Source organism: Paralichthys olivaceus, chromosome 8, assembly GCF_024713975.1.
Source record: "Paralichthys olivaceus isolate ysfri-2021 chromosome 8, ASM2471397v2, whole genome shotgun sequence".
NCBI lineage: Eukaryota > Metazoa > Chordata > Actinopteri > Pleuronectiformes > Paralichthyidae > Paralichthys > Paralichthys olivaceus.
Window position 1 is genome coordinate 355001 of NC_091100.1, and position 21228 is coordinate 376228.

General features: G+C 43.7%; 2 protein-coding genes across 13 annotated transcripts in view; one reads left to right on the plus strand and one right to left on the minus strand.

The window, feature by feature from the left end:
• Positions 1-5860, minus strand: part of aftpha (aftiphilin a) — a 10637-nt gene extending 4777 nt beyond the window's left edge. For 4 of the 9 annotated variants that reach the window (XM_069529570.1, XM_069529566.1, XM_069529569.1 and 1 more), the window contains exons 1-2: positions 5664-5860; positions 1876-3489 (exon numbers count right to left, since the gene is read on the minus strand). In XM_069529570.1, coding sequence (XP_069385671.1) covers positions 1876-3453 — 1578 coding nt within the window. In that variant the 5' untranslated portion in view covers positions 3454-3489; positions 5664-5860. Of the gene's footprint in view, positions 1-1875; positions 3490-4611; positions 4636-5158; positions 5235-5663 lie in introns of those variants that run through there. The other 5 variants (XM_069529568.1, XM_069529564.1, XM_069529571.1 and 2 more) reach the window with 4 other exon arrangements.
• A 2100-nt stretch (positions 5861-7960) lies between these two features.
• On the plus strand, positions 7961-21195 carry LOC109645404 (sodium/calcium exchanger 1-like). Of its 4 annotated transcripts, XM_069529545.1 has the most exons (11): positions 8072-8119; positions 9185-9265; positions 11260-13084; positions 15504-15610; positions 17078-17098; positions 17229-17246; positions 18634-18702; positions 18822-18949; positions 19343-19442; positions 19611-19877; positions 19953-21195. In XM_069529545.1, the coding sequence occupies exons 3-11, from the start codon at positions 11280-11282 to the stop codon at positions 20327-20329; spliced, it is 2892 nt and encodes a 963-aa protein (XP_069385646.1). In that variant the 5' UTR covers positions 8072-8119; positions 9185-9265; positions 11260-11279; the 3' UTR covers positions 20330-21195. The 4 variants fall into 4 exon arrangements, with proteins under 4 accessions (XP_069385649.1, XP_069385650.1, XP_069385647.1 ...); XM_069529549.1 differs by lacking the exon at positions 9185-9265 and having other exon boundaries at positions 7965-8119; XM_069529546.1 differs by lacking the exons at positions 9185-9265; positions 15504-15610 and adding an exon at positions 16522-16625 and having other exon boundaries at positions 7989-8119.
• The last annotated feature ends 33 nt before the right edge of the window (positions 21196-21228 follow it).

Consider the following 21228-nt stretch of genomic DNA (forward strand, 5'->3'; position numbering starts at 1 on the left):
TCACTTCCTGATTCATCTTTCTCTAACTTTGACTGGTTCAGAAACTATTTGTTTCTGCTCTCAGTGTCTTGATACTGAATCAAACATTTTCTCCCATGATGCCTTGTGCAAAGTCCCAGGAATGTTTTTTATGACATGAAGACAAACAGATCAGATTCCTGAGCTGAGCGTGTGGAACGTTTGTTCTTCTGAGGAAAGATTCTGTCGTGTCTAGAGACTGAACTCTTTAACTCAGAGGCTCCACCCACATTAGTGTGGTCGTTTAAACTCTTGTCCGTCTCTATGGTAAAGTCTGGCGGCCGAACTCCTCTGGGTTTTGCAGCCTCTAAATTTAAGACTTGTGTAAACGCTGCTGGCCTCATTTTGGTTTAGAAACTGTGGGGGGGTGTCACATGTCCTTCCCTGATTCGTCACGCTTCTTTCAAGTGGCTCTTTTTCTTTAAAATAAAACGTCATCAGATTCAAAAGTGAACACAACACGAATAACTGATCACAAACAAGAGCCTTCTTCTCGCCCCTGTGAACGCACAACAACACATTTTCATGTTAATATTGACCACATTTAAAAGCCGTATCATTTACATCATGTTAACGTACATCCTATGACCATGCACTGGCAGGGTTTCCCGCAGCGCTTTATAGTTAAGGCGGCCGCCTTGACAACAACGGCCCCCCGCCTTGACTAAAAAAATAAATAAATAAATATTCCGCATAGACAGTAGGTTAAAATAAGGCCGCATTGGATTGAGGCGGAATAGCGGCATCTGTAGGTCAAATATGTTAAGCCATCTATCATCTGCTGTAACTGCGTGGCAAGGCCAACATTTCTTTTTTATCGGGAAAGAAGCTAAATTCGACAACCAGTTGCCTGTCGTCGTCGTGGGAACTACAGTGCCACGCCCCCTCCCCCCAGCACCAGTTTTGGTTCTTATCCATTAATAAGCACATGTTTCGGTTTTTTGTATCAGCCAATGAACTGTTGGATCATGGATCAATAACTGTAAACACAGGTATCAATGAGAGTATTGATCATGTTGTTGCTTCTGATTAAAACTATTAATTATTATAATCCCTTCATTGATGCTTTTAGACACAAATCTGAGAGGAATTTATCCACACATAAAAAGATTTATTATGATTAAATAAAAACCATTTAAAATCACGAAACGGATCAAACTGAATGTTTTGTTATTTCTTGATATTTACAAACAGATTAAAGTGAGATTATATTAATATCTCCCTGTTGATTCATCGTATTTTTAAACTGTGTAATATTTAACAATGTTCTTATTGAGTTTGTAAATCCTTCTTTATTTCACCTTTTACCTGCAGCCCAACGCAGCTTCTCTAACATTTTTTCCCCAGTGCGTCGGACACAAAGACAACTGCTCTCTCATCTCACTGTCTGTCAAATTTATTTATTTCCTCTCAGTGAAGTTTTTTTACTTGAACTTGAAGAAATAGTTCCAGTGAAAACTTCTCACTGTTACGTCTTGTGCGACAGATTGTTAGATCTGGATGAACTGATTTTTCTAACATGTCTTAAAGGTTCAGTGTGTAGAATTTAGTGACATCTAGAGGTGAAGTGTCATGTTGCAGCTGAACACCCCTCATCTCACCCCCTCCTTCCCAACATGAAATAGAATCTGTGGTGAACTTCAGTTGTCATGGCGGCGTCCACAGACAGGACCCCCGTTCTATGGTAAAGAAAACTACAATTCATACAATTTAGATGAAACACACCAGTTAAAACATCACGAGGATTCTTTTATATTCAAGTTCTGCCAAAAATCCCTTCCACCTAAATCTTACAGACTGAACCTTTAAGTAACAGACACAAGGTCGTATTGATGAGCAGCCATGAACTCCTCTTACCGCCTGACTGTCCGTCCTACTCGTTTCCTTGCTGACTGCAGCAGCATCACTTTCATGCCACTCCTCCTCTATGTCCTCTGCTTCCTCTCTGCTCTCAGCAGGGAGAGTGGTGCTCTCTTCTGAGCTGAACGCCGCCCACGACTCCCCCTCCTCCTCCACCTGTTGCTCCTGCTCCCCGAAAGCGCTCCACCCTGCACTCTCCTCACCGTCTGCGCCCTCAACGGCCGAGCTGAAGTTACCAAAACTGTTGCTGACAGGGAAGTTTGCAAACCCTCCTTCATCTTTCAGCCTATTTCCGCTGCTGAGAAATTTGGGGCAGTTGAAGTCACCAAAGTCGTTGTCCTCGTCTGTGTTTGTAACTTCCTGTATGTCCAACTGTTCAAAATCAGCAAAGCCCTGACCACCAAATGAATCGACGTCACCGAAGTCCCCGAAGTCCTCGTCATCCTCTGCCAGCTGGCTGTGGTCATAAGGCGTGGAGGGCTCCCCCTGGAGGGGCGGGGAGGGCGCTGAGCCCGTGGTGCTGATGTCACCGTACTCTTCCAGAGCATCTGTTGATAGCGGCCGGCCGAAAGACGTCTCGGTCTCTGTCTCAGTCTCGTTCCAAGAGCCCTTCTCGTCCGACTGTCCCGCCTCGCTGTCTGCAGTCGCGTCAGGCGAGAGGTCATTTTCAATGCAGCCCGCAGCGTCTTTGGATTCGTCCCCGTCAGGTACGTCCACCCCGTTCAGAGAGAGAGCTTCATTAGTGCAAATGGCCTCTGAGGCAGAGCACTCCTGTGCAAAGGCTACATCCCTTTGTTGAGAGGCAACATCTGTGTGAGAGCCCCGGTCCAGGGCCTGCGGGGCCTCTGTTGGAGCAGATATAGATTCAGAGTTGGGTCCAGTTCTGTTTGTGTCCCTGATAGTGTCCTCTGAACTCATTCCCTGCTCTGCATTACAGTGCTGGTCGAGGCAGGACATCTCCCCCAGCCAGCTGACCCCTGAGGGATTGTTCGAGTCGTCGTTCCCTTCAGCATCGGAAAAAGCTGCAAAGTCTGCAAATTCGTCTGCTGGGCTGCTGACCGGAATATTTCCAGTGTCCTCTGTGGACGTCCCTTTTATATGAGAGTGGACAGAATTCTGCGAGGAGGGGCTTCCCTGAACGTCAAACCCGTTTGTTAGCACCGCTGTGCCTTCACCATTGCAGTCAGCGAGCTCGCCGCCAACTGAGTCGCTCACGGAAAACTCCGGGGAGCAGAACAGGACTTTTTTTGTCTCAGTTCTTTCTGAGGGACAACTGCCCAGGTGGCTAGTTGGCACGACACCGTTAGCCTTGGGGCGATCATTAGTGGAGCTGCAGGTGCCGTTAGAAGAGCCAAACCCTTTTGCGCCTCTGCTGTTGATGAGCTCGGGCGGGGAGGTGGCAGTCAGAGCTTGGGTCTGGTTAAAAGTGGTGGGGGTGTCAAACTCTGTGAGGCTGATGCTGTTTGGGACAGCAGAGAAGGTGCCGAAGTCTCCAAACTCGTCTTCTTCTTCCTCTGCACCGTCCTCCATTGGCGGCGGGGAGGAGGAGTACATGCGTATCACATCTGGCTCCATGATTCTCTGGCAGTCGACGAATCCTCCTGGCTACACCTGCAAGAAAAGAAAAAGAGAGAAAAGACAGGATCAGACACAAATAACCTGACTGAGTGTCGCCCGTCAGCAGCGCCACAGGAACTATTGGTTTGGCGTGTGGTCTGAGCCGAAGCGGAAATGAAATAATTGACGAACAGAGCGGAGCGGAGTCAAAGAGACAGTTAATTAAGTAATGATGAGAAACCAGAGCAGAGATAAACAGAATTAAGACAAGCAGCAACAGCTTCTTAACTCTTCATGTGATATTAACTCACGTCTCCTCTGGTTGAACAAGAGTAAAACTTCTCACAAACAATTTCATTCCTCCTCTTCTTCGCTCTTTTCTCTCAGTCACACAGACGTCATCATCACAGCCTCGTAAACACAAACCTGTCGTTGACTTCAGCTTCAGAAATAAACAGCTTCTCTTCACAGGATGAAAATGTTTGTTGAATGTTCTCCAAATAAATGAATAGATTGTTTTATAGTGGATTCATTCTTTCCTGATCCTTTCTTGGACTCAACAGGTCATTACTCATTTATCACTGGAAACTAAACTCTTTATATTTTGTGAGGAGCTGCAGGATGTTTTGTGGATAAATAGGTTTCTGTCATGTCAGCTCGTTCTTCTCTCTCTGATGTTTGTTCAAATGTTTCTGATCAGTTTGGTTTCAATCAGTTATTTGATGATAAAGAAAAGTCTTCATGATTGACAGCTGGCAATGACTCTTGATTGGTCGAGAGCGTGTATCAGCAAGATCTTGATACGACAGCTCCATAGACTCCAAATGACAACCAGAGCAAGATGGTGGCGACTGTATTTGGGATACCCATCTTAATTTACAGTCAGTGATCATCTTTGTGTTTTCACCTGTGTTCAGCTGGAAAATTCCTCAATGAAACAGAAGAATGAGCTGAGAACATGGAGCTGAGAACATGTAGCTGAGAACATGTAGCTGAGAACATGTAGCTGAGAACATGTAGCTGACCTGAGAACATGGAGCTGAGAACATGTAGCTGAGAACATGTAGCTGACCTGAGAACATGGAGCTCACCTGAGAACATGGAGCTGAGAACATGTAGCTGAGAACATGTAGCTGACCTGAGAACATGGAGCTCACCTGAGAACATGGAGCTCACCTGAGAACATGGAGCTGAGAACATGGAGCTGAGAACATGGAGCTGAGAACATGTAGCTCACCTGAGAACATGTAGCTGAGAACATGGAGCTCACCTGAGAACATGGAGCTCACCTGAGAACATGGAGCTCACCTGAGAACATGTAGCTGAGAACATGGAGCTGAGAACATGTAGCTCACCTGAGAACATGGAGCTGAGAACATGGAGCTGAGAACATGTAGCTCACCTGAGAACATGGAGCTGAGAACATGTAGCTGAGAACATGTAGCTGACCTGAGAACATGGAGCTCACCTGAGAACATGGAGCTCACCTGAGAACATGGAGCTCACCTGAGAACATGGAGCTGACCTGAGAACATGTAGCTGAGAACATGTAGCTCACCTGAGAACATGTAGCTCACCTGAGAACATGTAGCTCACCTGAGAACATGGAGCTCACCTGAGAACATGGAGCTGAGAACATGGAGCTGAGAACATGGAGCTGAGAACATGTAGCTGACCTGAGAACATGGAGCTGAGAACATGGAGCTGAGAACATGGAGCTCACCTGACACTGAAACATTTCCGCCTTGGTCTCCTCACCTGTGTGACGCCATCAGGCTAATGAGGCTCCAGCTGTTAGCCTGTGGTGTAGCTACAGTTAGCAGAGAGGTGATGTGGAACAGTTCCCTACAGGGAGGCTAATTAAACTACAAGGCCCAGACACTTCTCTGGGATGGGGTGTAGACGTTGGCTACATTAGCTTAGCTTGGCCAGCCTGTGTTCCAGCTGAATCTACCGTGTATCTGTGGTGTTAGCGGCTAGCGTGTCGTTGTTGTGCTGTTGGACTACAACATGTCCCGGTCACAGGTTCAGCTCCGACACGAACAGACTGTGGATCACTTTGAGATACAAGTGACAGAGGAGTCAGCTAACTCTGCGAACTCTGCTAGCTCTGCTAACTCTGCGAACTCTGCTAGCTCTGCTAACTGCGCAGCTAACGAACACTGGCAACAAGCGTTAGCATTAGCTTTAGCTCGGTTTGACAGCTGCTGACAAACAGCTCCACTCACCGTCAGACACCGGCGGATGACGTCCATGACTCCGTTAAACACACGACGGTCCGTGGCTCGGCAGCTGGAGCCGGCGGCACCGGGACGGGAGCGGAGCGGAGCGGAACCGGAGAAGAACCGAAGAATAACAGGCTGGAAGTGAAGGTTGAGTCAGTCACCGGCTGCTGCTGCTCTGCCTCAGTCACCCAACATGCACCGGGGCGGAGGAGGGGCGGCTCCGGAGCTCGGTCAAAAGAATTATTATGATGATGATGATTATTATTATTATTGTTGTTGTTATGATGATTATGATTATTATTGTTGTTGTTATGATAATGAATATGATAATGATATAAACATAGATCGAAACAAAAACAAATCGACCGACACATTTAATTCAAACTTCTGGGTCAAATATGAAAATAAAAATGAAAAGATACAAATAAAGAGCCAGATATCTGACAACACATATGGGCCAAAAAAATATAAATATATCGATTTAAGCATCTTTAAATTATTAGTGAATAATACATTAAATGAATTGAACCAGATGTCTGATCAAACATTAGTGAAATACAAAAAACAAATGTTCCTACATGTATCAAACATCTGGAAATGATTCATAAGGTATAAAGAAAATGGAGCCAGATAACACATCACACATCTGGAACATCTGGAACATCTGGAGCTCTCCTGTGACAGATCAACATGTATGTTGCTAACATGCAGATGTTATGAGGGAATGGTGGAACTCCATTCATTAAACCAAGTTAAGTAAATGAAATACATTTCTTTTAGGATCTCAAGCCTGGATTGTTGTTCATTGTTTGAGAAAATGTATTAATATCGTCTGTATTATATAATTCAGCCTAATTCAATGTCCTGAGAACTGCTTCCTGATGGACACTGATATTTCTGCCTGTGTTTGAAATGAACCTGATCATTAATCTGAAGCGTCTGATTTTCAGTGAAACTTGAACTAAAAGTTACTGAAGCTTCATGATGAGCAGTGCGACGCCTGCTGGTCACAACGGAAAACTACAAAATCAATGTTATTGTTTTTTATTCCAAACAAACCTTTGAGGTCATTAATGATTTAATCTGAGCAGAGTGAGGACCAGGATCTGTGGTTCAACCTTTATTCAAACAGAACTTTAGATGTGAAGTCCTCCATTCCTCACTGTCGCATTTTGTTCAAACCAGGAATAACCATATTTGGAGGAGCGGGGGGGGGGGGGGGGGTAGAAACTACCAGAGGAGACGTTTTCTATACAAACTACCAGATGAGACGTTTCTATACAAACTACTAGAGGAGACGTTTTCTATACAAACTACCAGAGGAGACGTTTTCTATACAAACTACCAGATGAGACGTTTCTATACAAACTACCAGAGGAGACGTTTCTATACAAACTACCAGAGGAGACGTTTCTATAGAAACTACCAGAGACGTTTTCTACAGAAACTACCAGAGGAGACGTTTTCTATACAAACTACTAGAGGAGACGTTTTCTATACAAACTACTAGAGGAGACGTTTTCTATACAAACTACCAGAGGAGACGTTTTCTATAGAAACTACCAGAGGAGACGTTTTCTACAGAAACTACAATGTTTGTGACATCACATAAACTTAACAGGCTCCGTCTACGTCAACCATCATGTTCTTCTGTTCTTACTGGACAAAGCGTGTTCCTGCGTCCACTGACACATGATGCTGATTGGACAAATCAGAAAACTCTCTCACACACAGACTGAGGTGACAGAGTTTATCTTGATTATCACCACAAACGTTCCTCCAGTGTTTTTATTTTTACCCAAGTGTGTGTGTGTGTGTTTGTTTGTACTTGCGTCTCAGTTGATGACACTCGTTGGCATATTACATCCCCTCGCCCCTCGCCCTAACCTTAACCATACAAACTAAATGACTAACCCTAAATTGAACCTAATTCTAACCCAAAATATCTGTTGGGGGGGCGTATGCAGTGTGTGTGTGTGTGTGTTGGGGGGGGGGGGGGGGCAGGATGACACCTCCATCTCTGGGTGGAAAATCACACTGTACAGATGTCGTGTGTGTGTGTATGGGGGGGGGGGGGGGGGGGGGGGGGTTACTTATCCCAGCATTCCAGGCTGCTGTGGTCCATCAGCGTCACCATTAGCTGTTAGCCGTTATCTCCCCCCCACGTGTTGGTGGGGACGAAGAGTTGCTGGAGGCCCCGGGCCCCGCAGGGCCTTGTATGGCCATGTTCCGCAGAGAGACGGATGATAAGCAGCTCTGCTGCCATGTTTAGTACAATGTGTGTTTCTGTTAAATTTAGAGCAGTTATCAGACGCTGCTCTCCTCCTCAACTCTCTCTCTTCTTCCTCTTCCTCTTCTCCTTCCTCTTTTCCTACGGCTGCGGTGGCGAGGCAGGACCAGAGGTGAACTCCAGCTTAGAGACTCCATCTGTTCATCAGAGTCATCGTCGACTGGAGGACGTGAGTGATGCTGCTCTGATGTTGTCGTCTTGTTGTGTTGTATCTGATGTTGTCGTCTTGTTGTGTTGTATCTGATGTTGTTGTGTTGCAGCAGTGATGTGTGATGAGGTTAGTGTCTCACAACGAAGCATTTATTGTGTAACGTTGTGGAAATGTTGTAATGTAGCTTTGCATCATTGTACTGAGAAAATATTTCAGAGACGTGATGATGTCACAGTTTTTTATATAAATAACGATTTTGAGTCGAGTTAAATCAACACTGAAACTATTTCACGTTAAATCTTCAGTTTGATTAAAGTGAGTCTGATGAGTGAAGGTGGAGAACGTTTCCTCCTTCGCTCCCTGAGTCTATTCTCTCTCTCTGCTGAGTGGGTTCATCTCCTGAGAGAACAAGTGACTGAGAGTCTCCATCAGCTGAAGAGTGAAGCTGAACTGAGATCAGTTCTTAACAACCGGAGTTTATCTCCAATGTTCAGCAGAAACTGCACAAACCAAGTTGACCTTGATAAGCTGAGGTCAACAAGGTCATTGAGGTCGATGAAGACCAACGTTCTGTGTTTCTGTGGTGAACTGAGAGAAAGAACAAACTACAACATGACAGAGATCCATCAGGCTTTTCATCAGATCAGAGATCAGATCAGAGATCAGATCAGATCAGAGATCAGAGATCAGAGATCAGATCAGAGATCAGAGATCAGATCAGATCAGATCAGAGATCAGATCAGATCAGATCAGAGATCAGATCAGATCAGATCAGATCAGATCAGATCAGATCAGATCAGATCAGATCAGAGATCAGATCAGAGATCAGATCAGATCAGAGATCAGATCAGATCAGATCAGAGATCAGATCAGAGATCAGATCAGAGATCAGATCAGATCAGATCAGATCAGATGAGTGGAGCTGCTCAGCTCAGAGGTTTGAAGTGTTAACAGTTCCAGAGGGAGGAGGCGGAGCTCGGACGCCCATGGATCTGTTGAACGGACTCTCCTCAAGTCCCACAACCTTTTATCGTCTCTGGAGGACAAGTGGACGTCTCATTGTTTTACTGTTTCTGTCTTCGGGATGAAAACTTCTCTCATGTTTTTGTGAAGATTCAGATTTAAAAAATCTTCTGTGGTTGAATTTTCTGACTTTGAGTGAAGGTAAGTTTATTCTCAGTGAACTTGAGCTTCACATATATAAAACATATAATAACATAAATCTCTTTGTGCAATCTGTGACACGTTATATAAACTATCATGACGTTGGGTGTTTACACGTGATGGAAAGTATATTATGATTCAGGTTTTGAGACGAGAAGGAGTGAGAAGACGTTAACCAACAGACTGACATTAATACAACATGGAGGCTGAATAAATAAAGAAGTGATTTTAAATGAATGATAAGTTGTGAATATAGTTAAAGAAACATAATGTAGATTATTATTGTAATTAATTATTGATCATCTTCACTTCAGAAGAAAAAGAAATATATAAATGACTGTATATAAAGATGATCACTGACTGTATATAAAGATGTTCACTGACTGTATATAAAGATGTTCACTGACTGTATATAAAGATGATCACTGACTGTATATAAAGATGTTCACTGACTGTATATAAAGATGTTCACTGACTGTATATAAAGATGATCACTGACTGTATATAAAGACACTGACTGTATATAAAGACCATCACTGACTGTATATTAAGATGATCACTGACTGTATATAAAGACACTGACTGTATATAAAGACGATCACTGACTGTATATAAAGACACTGACTGTATATAAAGACGATCACTGACTGTATATAAAGATGATCACTGACTGTATATAAAGACACTGACTGTATATAAAGATAATCACTGACTGTATATAAAGACACTGACTGTATATAAAGACGATCACTGACTGTATATAAAGATGATCACTGACTGTATATAAAGATGTTCACTGACTGTATATAAAGACACTGACTGTATATAAAGACCATCACTGACTGTATATAAAGATGATCACTGACTGTATATAAAGATGATCACTGACTGTATATAAAGACGATCACTGACTGTATATAAAGACACTGACTGTATATAAAGATGATCACTGACTGTATATAAAGACGATCACTGACTGTATATAAAGACACTGACTGTATATAAAGATGTTCACTGACTGTATATAAAGATGATCACTGACTGTATATAAAGACGATCACTGACTGTATATAAAGACACTGACTGTATATAAAGATGATCACTGACTGTATATAAAGACACTGACTGTATATAAAGATGATCACTGACTGTATATAAAGACGATCACTGACTGTATATAAAGACACTGACTGTATATAAAGACCATCACTGACTGTATATAAAGACACTGACTGTATATAAAGATGATCACTGACTGTATATAAAGATGATCACTGACTGTATATAAAGACACTGACTGTATATAAAGACACTGATTGTATATAAAGACGATCACTGACTGTATATAAAGACACTGACTGTATATAAAGATGATCACTGACTGTATATAAAGACACTGATTGTATATAAAGATGATCACTGACTGTATATAAAGACACTGACTGTATATAAAGACACTGATTGTATATAAAGACGATCACTGACTGTATATAAAGACACTGACTGTATATAAAGACACTGACTGTATATAAAGATATTCACTGACTGTATATAAAGATGATCACTGACTGTATATAAAGACGATCACTGACTGTATATAAAGACGATCACTGACTGTATATAAAGACACTGACTGTATATAAAGATGATCACTGACTGTATATAAAGATGATCACTGACTGTATATAAAGATGATCACTGACTGTATATAAAGATGATCACTGACTGTATATAAAGATGTTCACTGACTGTATATAAAGACGATCACTGACTGTATATAAAGATGATCACTGACTGTATATAAAGACACTGACTGTATATAAAGACACTGATTGTATATAAAGACCATCACTGACTGTATATAAAGACACTGACTGTATATAAAGATGATCACTGACTGTATATAAAGACACTGACTGTATATAAAGACACTGACTGTATATAAAGACACTGACTGTATATAAAGAAGTGAAGTGTTCGTCTGTGTCTTGCAGGTGAAGGGAGCTCCTGCACCATGAGCCGAACCAGGACCTCACCCCTGTTTTTCACCAATCAGTTGCTTCTCTTGTTGACCTTCATCTCAACTGAACTGCAGTTATCTGCAGCAGGAGGTTCTGCTGAGGCCCTCGGGTCCAACGGCACAGTCAGCAACAAAACCAAATGTGGTGGGATCACCACCTGCAAAGAGGGCGTCATCCTGCCAGTGTGGAAGCCGGACAACCCGGCCTTCACCGACCGCCTCGCCAGAGCCACCATTTACTTTGTGGGGTTGGCGTTCATGTTCCTGGGTGTCTCCATCATTGCTGACCGCTTCATGTCATCCATCGAGGTCATCACCTCCCAAGAAAGACAGATCACCATCAAGAAACCAAATGGTGAGAAGATCACCACAACGGTGCGGATCTGGAACGAGACTGTTTCCAACCTCACCCTGATGGCGCTGGGCTCCTCCGCCCCAGAAATCCTTCTGTCAGTCGTGGAGGTCTGTGGTCACAACTTTGACGCCGGTGAGCTCGGCCCCAACACCATTGTAGGAAGTGCGGCGTTCAACATGTTTGTCATCATTGGCCTTTGTGTGTCTGTCATTCCCGAAGGTGAGACCAGAAAGGTGAAGCACCTCCGGGTGTTCTTTGTCACAGCCACCTGGAGCGTCTTTGCGTACATCTGGCTGTACCTGATCCTCGCCGTCTCTTCTCCAGGGGTTGTTGATATATGGGAGGGGCTTCTCACACTCTTCTTCTTCCCTATTTGCGTTGGCTTTGCCTATGTGGCCGACCGCAGACTTCTTTTCTACAAATACATGTACAAACGATACAGAGCAGGGAGGCAGAGAGGAATGATCATCGAAACTGAGGGAGAACCACAGCTTCCCTCAAAGGTCAACGTTGAAATGGACAGAAAGATGCTCAGCTCGTGTGGGGAGGAGTTCGTGGACGGAGACACAGGGTTTGATATGAAGGAGCTGGATGAGGAGGAGGCCCGCAGAGAGGTGGCCAGGATCCTCAAGGAGTTGAAACAGAAACACCCCGAGAAGGACATGGAGCAGTTGATGGAGCTTGCTAATTATCAGGTTTTAACACAGCAACAGAAGAGTCGAGCATTCTACCGCTGTCAGGCGACCAGGATCATGACAGGAGGAGGAAACATCCTGAAGAAGCACGCCGCTGATCAGGCCAAGAGAGCCACACTGCACAACATCTCCTCTGAGGTTTCCAGCAACGACTTTTCCTCCAAAGTTTTCTTTGACCCTGGTACCTACCAGTGTCTTGAAAACTGCGGCAGCGTAGCACTAAACGTGGTGCGTCGAGGTGGAGACCTAACAAGCATGGTCTCAGTGGATTACAGGACCGAGGACGGCACTGCAAACGCCGGCTCGGACTACCAGTTCACCGAAGGAACTATTATGTTCAAACCAGGCGAGACTGAAAAGGAAATCCGCATTGACATCATCGATGATGATATTTTTGAGGAAGATGAGCATTTCCTGGTCTACCTCAGCAATGTGAGGGTCATATCAGAGGGTGCTGGCTCAGACGGGGGCGAGGCTAACCACGTGGACGCCCTGGCAGGTTTAGGTCTTCCGTGCACAGCCACTGTCACCATCTTTGATGATGACCATGCTGGTATCTTTACATTCGAGGAGCCAGTGGTCACTGTGAGCGAGAGCATCGGGATGATGGAGGTGAAGGTGCTTCGGACCTCAGGAGCTCGAGGAGTTGTGGTGGTGCCGTACAAAACCATGGAGGGGACGGCTAAAGGAGGTGGCGAAGACTTCGAGGATACACACGGAGTCCTGGAGTTTGACAATGATGAGATCCTGTGAGTACAAATGTTTTTTAATTTAACTGCTGAGAGACGAAAATATGCGCCTGGAGGTAATGATTTCCACAAGGCATTCTGGGAGTTAGCGAGAATTGTAGTTTTTGTAGAATTATAGTTTTTCATGTTGTTGTTGACGTTGTCGACCTGTGGTTCGGGACATGTTGTCCTGTCAGTGAGTCCATGTGTCCATTTCAGCTACAGTCAAATTAAAGTACAAGACTCAAAGTGATCAGTTCAGGAGGAGACGACCAGATGTCTCTGAGGAGACTAAACTGAACCAACAGCTTTTATTCTTTAGACTGAGACACATGATGGTGCCAACAGAAAACCAGAGGGTTGAAAATATAAAGTGTATTTATTTGTAACAGAATGAAGCAGGTTCTTCTTCAAACAACAGATTTAACTACGTTCTACTTTAAATGAGGAAGTGATGGTCACATGACATCCTGATCAATACCACGCAGCTGTTTTATTAAAAGATCATGTTTGTATTCCATGCGGCTCAGTGACCGAGCTTCAGGTTTACATGCTTCACATATCTCTTCAAACACTGTTTCCATGTCTGTGGGCAGATGGAATGTAACGCAACACATTTATTTCCAGAGCATAAACACGGCCGCTGGCTGTGAGGGATGAGGCTGACATCTTGAAATGGAAAAGGTGCCACGCTGCTCCTTTGTTTCAGTTTATTAACGATGACGCTGAGAACGAGACGCTGCCTTATATAGATCAACTGTCTCACACAGTGAAATGACTTTAATTCAGCTCTGTAGGACAGAGGACGTTGTCTTATTGGAAGATATATATTTATATATTTAACATGTTTCTGGTGACTTGTTCACTTGAGACAAGGGGACGAGGCCTGTGGAGGCTACACCATCTGATTGTTTATATATACAGTCACTGATTGTCTTTATATAGTCGATGGTTTTGGACCTTTATGTTTATAGATTGTCTCCTAAGAATTCATTCAATTCCTCTCGTTCCTTTCATTGTGTGACTTTACTTTGTGTAGAACAGGTTTGTGGATGTGTGTTGACCGAGATCAGTTTGTGTGTCTGTGGTCTTCTGTCCTGTGTTGTTTGTGGATTTCCAGCTCAGTGTTTCACACGTCCTTCGTTGTGTTGTGAGTCTGCAGCTCCTGGTGTGTTGAGCAGATAAACATCATGCAGCTCTCTTCCTTATTAGGACAGCGTCTGTTCGGCGGCAGCTGCAGGATCCTGCTCATCGTCGCAGGATCAGCTCATAAAGCAGCCGGACACCTGCGGCTCGTTCCCGTCATAGACAGGGGAGGTGACCGCCGGCCACAGGCCACACCTCCACACAAAACAGACTTACTGTACCTGCAGCTCCATGAATCACTTGTCTTTATACATTAAATCAAAGTACTGTTAAAGTTAACTTGACAACTTGAATGTCTTTGAGAAGTGGAGAAGTCTCAGAGAATTCAAAGCTTCTTAGTCTCTTCTCGCTGCTAGTTTAGATTTCCAGACCAAGCCACTACACTGAGCTGCATCCAAACATCGTTCATCACTCGATGTGCAGACAACTGACTGGTGATTGGTCGTTACATGTGATTGAGCTTCATTGACCGACGTCTGTGTGAGAGACAAACTCGTGACTCAGCTCAACCTGATTCCACACAGCTCAACTGGACTAAATACTGAGGAGGCTGACTGGAGATTCAGACTCTCAGGTTTGTTTTCAGACAGTAGGGCTTGTTAGCCTGTTAGCTTGTTAGCATGTGGCTCTTCCTGCAGCCTGTGGTCTTTAGAGAGACAGTAAACTTGCTGTTTTTTCAGATTAATTCTTATATGAAAGTAAAGACTCTCCTGATTATTGATCACTGATCTGCTGGGAAGATGAAACACAAACTTCCTTACATGATGATGAAAATGTTGTGAGTAAGAGTTAAAACCTTCAAACCAACAATCTGCTGAAATGAAATAAACATGCAGGTGGATGGAGGCCGTCTGTTTCCTTGGCACACACACACACAAATCTGTCCAATGAGGGCTGCCGTCGCCGCAGGAGAATGATCTGTCCAACACCCGAAGGCAGAAGACATTTTCTGTGTCATCAAACTGGTCTGAGCTGGAAACTCGGCTCTTATCTCGGTCTGACGACCTGAGTGTGATAATCGTCACATCTGTAACTGAGGCGTCGCTGCAGGACCCAAAGAGTCCGCCACCTCTTGACTGTGTGGTTTTGAACAGACTCGACAGCAGAGAGGACGTTCTTGTTGACGATTTTCATTTTCATGTGTTTACACCAATCACGGTTTTTGGAAACATGTTTTTCTGTATGTGGTTTTGTGGCTGTTTCTCTTCAACCTTGTTTTCTTTCGTTATCGAACTTCGAACGTCTTCACGCTCCTCCCTTGGCAACCTCCTCTTCTGCTTTCTCTTTCTTTCAGCAAAATTATTCAGATCAATATAATCGATGATGAAGAATATGAGAAAAACAAGAACTTCTTCCTAGAGATTGGAGAACCTCGGCTGCTGGAGATGAGTGAGAGGAAAGGTGGGGGCGTCGCCTTCCTGTGCTGTAACCCAGCCCACATCACTAACGACCTCTGATCTTTGTTAATCAAAGCTCACCTCATGGCCTCAAAGACAAAACATCCTCAGACTCACTTTGAAAAAGTCACAATGAACTGAACACGCTGGCCTCAGTGTGACATCACTCTCTGAAGATTACATCGTCTCTGATGTCATCCACAGAAATCCAGTTTGAAAGCAGAAATTCAGATTCTGCAGAACTTCATGTAGCATATTGGTGTTTTGAAGTTTCCCTCAGTATCACAGTGATCCAGTGTCCGTTCATCACTGAGTTCACTGTTAACAGGAAGTGACCTCAGTCAATCAGCTGCTTTTATTTTGAAAGAACATGAGCTAACAGTCAATTCAATGGCTTTTATTTTGACAGTTTGACTCAATGGGAACAGATAAAGGAAATGAACTGTAGCTGACTTCACAGCTAACTCACTGAATCCATGGCAACATTATACTTCCTGCCCAATTTCCCTAAAGCATTGTGGGAACTGTGGTGAACATAAAGATTATGACTCATGATTTTACTGCAGGTTTTTTCACAGCATCGCTGTAAGTAATGTAACTGGACCATTTTTACTGAAGTGCATTCTGGGAGTTGTAGACTTCTTGACTTTAACTCGATGAGAAAGTCGTGTTAGTTTCATTGTGACTTCAACCTGAGAAAGTCTGCCCCCTGCTGGCCTGATGAGGTGAGCTCACCCCCCCCCCCTCCTTACTTTGGTGTCACCACCGTGACTTAGCCTCCATGTTGACAGAGTTCTGTCAGACTGAATCTGTCTGTCGAAGTCTGTGTTTGAATGTGTGTTGTTGGACTAATGCATGACCTTTGACCTCTGACACCCCCCTCCACTGTTGTTGTCTGTACTCTGTCATTCGCAGGAAGACAGTAACCGTTAGAATAATTGACCATGAGGAGTACGATAAGCAGGCGACCTTCTACATAGAGCTGCAGGAACCGTACTGGAACAGGAGGAGATGGACAGGTGTGAGGAGGCACCTTGACCTCTCTGCTGACCTTTGACCTTTCCCTCATCTACCTCCAGTCCTTCTTTGCCTGCTTTTGTTCCATTTGTTCTCGCTGCTGTCGCTCTGTTTCTGTTTCTCTGTTGTCTTCATGGCGCCATCGGCTGGCCTACAATTAGTCGAATTGTTACTGAAGCTATTTTACAATCTGCTGTGATTGGTAAGGACAGGTCAGTTGGGACAGGTCAGTTGGAACAGGTCAGTTGGGACAGGTGTGGGACAGTTAGGACAGGTGTGGGACAGTTAGGTGTGGGACAGTTAGGACAGGTGTGGGATAGTTAGGTGTGGGACAGTTAGGACAGATGTACTGTAGTGTTGTGTTGACCCTGACATTCAGGACAGGTCTTGACTGTGTCTTTCTTTTTCCTGCTTGGTTTCTCTGACTTGTCTCTCGTCTGTCTCCTCTCTTCAGCTCTGTTGCTTCAGGAAGTCGGTAAGATGATCGATTTTCCTTCGTCTGTCCTGCTGCTGTTTGCTTAAACACTGAAACATCATAAGTTTAAAGAGTCACAGAAAATCACAAGCAGCTTCTCACTTCTTTCATATTTGTCTCAAACTTTCAGGTGGATTCATCAAAACAGGTGAGTAAAGTAACACGCGAGTATTTTCTGTTGATCTGAGTTCATTTCATCCTTCTGTTGGATTCTTACGAGACAAATGGCTGTATGGTAAGAAAACGTTTCAAAGTGTTAAAGCAACAAAGTTTACAATAAGAGAGATGTAGCACTGGAATGTCACAGTCACAATGTCACATATAAATGTGTATACATATATGTTTGTATATACATATACTGTATATATATATATGTGTACATAAATCTAAGTCAATCAATCAAATTCATTTGTATAGCTCATATTCACAAATCACAATTTGTCTCATGAACAAGGTGTGACATCCTCTGTTCTTAACCCTCAACAAGAGAATATAAAGTCTGTGTGTGTGTGTGTGTGTGTGTGTGTGTGTGTGTGTGTGTTTGTAATAATCAGATCAATTTTTCTTAAAGGTCCAGTGTGTAGAATTCAGTGACATCTAGTGGTGAAGTGTCATGTTGCAGCTGAACACCCCTCCCCTCCCCCTCTCCATCCAAACATGAAGAAGAACCTGTGGCAGCTTCAGTTGTTATAAAAACTCAAAAGGTTTTAGTTTGTTCAGTCTGGACTAATGTAAAAAACATGGCGGCCTCCGTAGAGAGGGTCCCCTCCATGTAAATATAAAGTGTTTAAATATAAAGTATTTAAATATAAAGTATTTGAATATAAAGTGTTTAAATATAAAGTATTTAAATATAAAGTATTTAAATATAAAGTATTTGAATATAAAGTGTTTAAATATAAAGTATTTAAATATAAAGGGTCTTTTCTGGGGTAAAGAAAAATACAATTCATACAATTAAGATGAAACAAACTAGTGAAAACATCATGAGGATTATTACTTTACTTATTACTAATTATTACTACATTAAATTTCTGCCAATAGATCCTTTCAGCTGAATCTTACACACTGGAGCTTTAAAGGTGAAAACGTGTCCTTGTCACTTCCTCTTCAGCGACTCAGTCAATTCTTTTTTTCTCTGTTTATTGAAAACTTGGATGAACAAACTCAGAAGCCTGAAAACGTCCAAGCAAAATATAACCCACCAGTTATGTCAGTAGCTTTTCACTGTACATCTGAATCTAATTCATTCTAATGTGAAGATTTTACATATGAACACATCAGCCAGTGACTATTTTCATGTAAACATGTGGAGGAGTGATGTCGTCCTGAGCAGAGTGATGTCACATCCTCTGGGTGTTGTGCTGTTTCTGGCTCCTTTAGTTTTTTTCTGTTGGATGAAGACTGTGATGCTTCAGGTCGACATCAGGAACATGAGTTCTGTGTTTCAGTAGAATCGGTTTCTATTTACCCGTTCACCCGTTCACCCGTTCACCTGTTCACCTGTTCCCCCGTTTACCCGTGTACCTGTTCAGGAAGAGATGTCTACAGGAAGGTCCAGGGACGGGAGCATCCGGTCCCCTCTGCCATCATCAACATCACAGGTACATTCTTCTGTCCATCCGTCATCCATTCATATTTCCTCCATCCATCAATTCACTCATCCATCCATCCATCCCTAATTCATCCCTCTGTTCATCCATTCATTCAATATTTGTGTCAGGGGAGGGGGGTGAGGATGTTTGGACGAAGAAGGACGAAGAGGAGCGGCGGATCGCGGAGATGGGTCGACCAATGCTGGGCGAACACGTGAAACTGGACGTCATCATCGAGGAGTCGTACGAGTTCAAGGTGCAACAGGTTTCTCTGCATCGTCTTCATGAAAACATAGAAACAAACACGACATCCTCCACATTATCGAAGCACCCGACTTATTACTGGTACAGGTTCCAGTCTTTGTGCTAAGCTAACTAGCGTCTGTTATCACATTGTGATACTTTTTTCCCATTTGAGATTTTCCGCGTAACGATCTCCTCAAAGTTACTGATCATGAAATGTAAGAATCCTCAGAGCGAAGATACATTTCTCACATTTTGTCAGTTTGTCTCGAGAGACAACGCACAGAATTCGCATTGGCTCAGCCAGCGTGACATCTGGCTCGTGCTGAGAATCTGGAACAAAAACTGAAAAAAGGGATTTGAACATGATGGATCACTGTCTCCTGTGATCTCCTGTTCTGTTCAGAGCACCGTGGATAAACTCATCAAGAAGACCAACCTGGCTCTGCTGATCGGGACCAACAGCTGGAGGGAGCAGTTTGTGGAGGCCATCACTGTCGGCTCAGGTACAGACCTGAAAATGTTTCTCTCTTTGTCTCTGTCTCAGTAGATTGTGGATGTGAGGGCAAAACAAATAGAACAGGAGAAGAAAACAGATTCCGTAAGATTCTATCTTTAGTGACGAACTTCACAAAACACAAAAATATCAGTGTTGACTCGAGCATCTTCCTCAGGTGATGATGATGAATCCGGTGAGGAGAAACTGCCCTCCTGTTTCGACTACGTCATGCACTTCCTCACCATCTTCTGGAAACTCCTGTTTGCATTTGTTCCTCCCACCGACTACTGGAACGGCTGGGCCTGCTTCGTTGTCTCCATCTCTGTCATCGGTATGCTGACGGCGGTGATCGGTGACCTGGCATCTCATTTCGGCTGCACCGTCGGCCTCAAAGACTCCGTGACTGCTGTGGTGTTTGTGGCTTTGGGGACTTCAGTACCAGGTCTGACACAAACCTAACCTTCTGTGAATCCCACTGTGAAACATTCATCTTGTCCCTACTCCCTCTCTCCCTCAGACACCTTTGCCAGTAAAGTAGCAGCCACCCAGGACCAATATGCAGACGCCTCCATTGGCAATGTGACAGGAAGCAACGCGGTCAACGTCTTCCTGGGTATTGGCGTGGCCTGGTCCATTGCTGCCATCTATCACTACTCCAAGGGCCAGCAATTCAAGGTCGACCCAGGAACGCTGGCCTTCTCCGTCACACTCTTCACCATCTTCGCCTTTATCTGCATCGGTGTTCTCATCTACCGCCGGCGGCCTGAGATCGGCGGGGAGCTCGGCGGTCCCAGAGTCCCAAAGATTCTCACCACCTGTTTGTTCTTCAGCCTGTGGTTGATGTACATTGTCCTCTCCTCATTAGAAGCCTATTGCCATGTAGAGGGATTCTAAGATTTATGCTTCTGAAGGGTTCCAACAGAACATGAATGGTTTTGTCTAAATGTTGTAAGATTCCTGACAGTTGGTGGATTCCATAAGGCTCTAGAGGAACTGCATCTTCTTAACAGGTTTTTTGAATTTTGGATGAACTCTACAGTTCTAATAGGTTCTGACAGATTTATAAACACAGATTAACACATTCTGAAAGATGCTTGTAGTAGTTTTATGTTCTTTAAGAGGTTGAAACCATTGCAGATGGGTTTGTAAAAATCCCAAAGGTTCCTGCAGGATTCCACAGATGTTTGAGTGTCTCTATTAATCTCTAAAGGTTTTGGGGGAACCCTGAAAACGTGTGAATCCTCTTTTTAACTTGTGACATGTTGGACTGTTGTCTGGCTGCTGAGTGTTGGTGACCGCTGAGACTTTTCAGTTTTTCATCCTTACCTCCTGAATATTTAAAGACTTATCTGCATCACGAAAATATTCACCTGTACCTTTAAGCAAAGTATAACTTTAATCTTGACGTGCATGGACTTTGAAACCATAACCACTGTAGTGACCACCATCAGCCGTGGTGAAGGAGGAGGCAGCTCCTGCTGTAGACGTCTGCAGGAGCTGCAGGGTAGTGATGCACCTATGTGAATATCTGCACTAAGTTTGAAACATAGCTCATTTTGAAGTTTGGGAGGTTCCATAGTTTGGTGTTAAAACTGCACGGAGAACTTTTTCAAACAGAGACTCTCTGCTCCGTTGACTTGGACCTGAACGTCTGCAGCAGTGAACTTTAATGTTATAATCATGTGAATGAACAAGACCATTCATCACAGTATGATGTGATTGGATGTTTCCCTCTAAATATTAAAGGTCAGTGAGTCACATGTGGACTTTGCTCTCGATTGTTTCTGAATCTT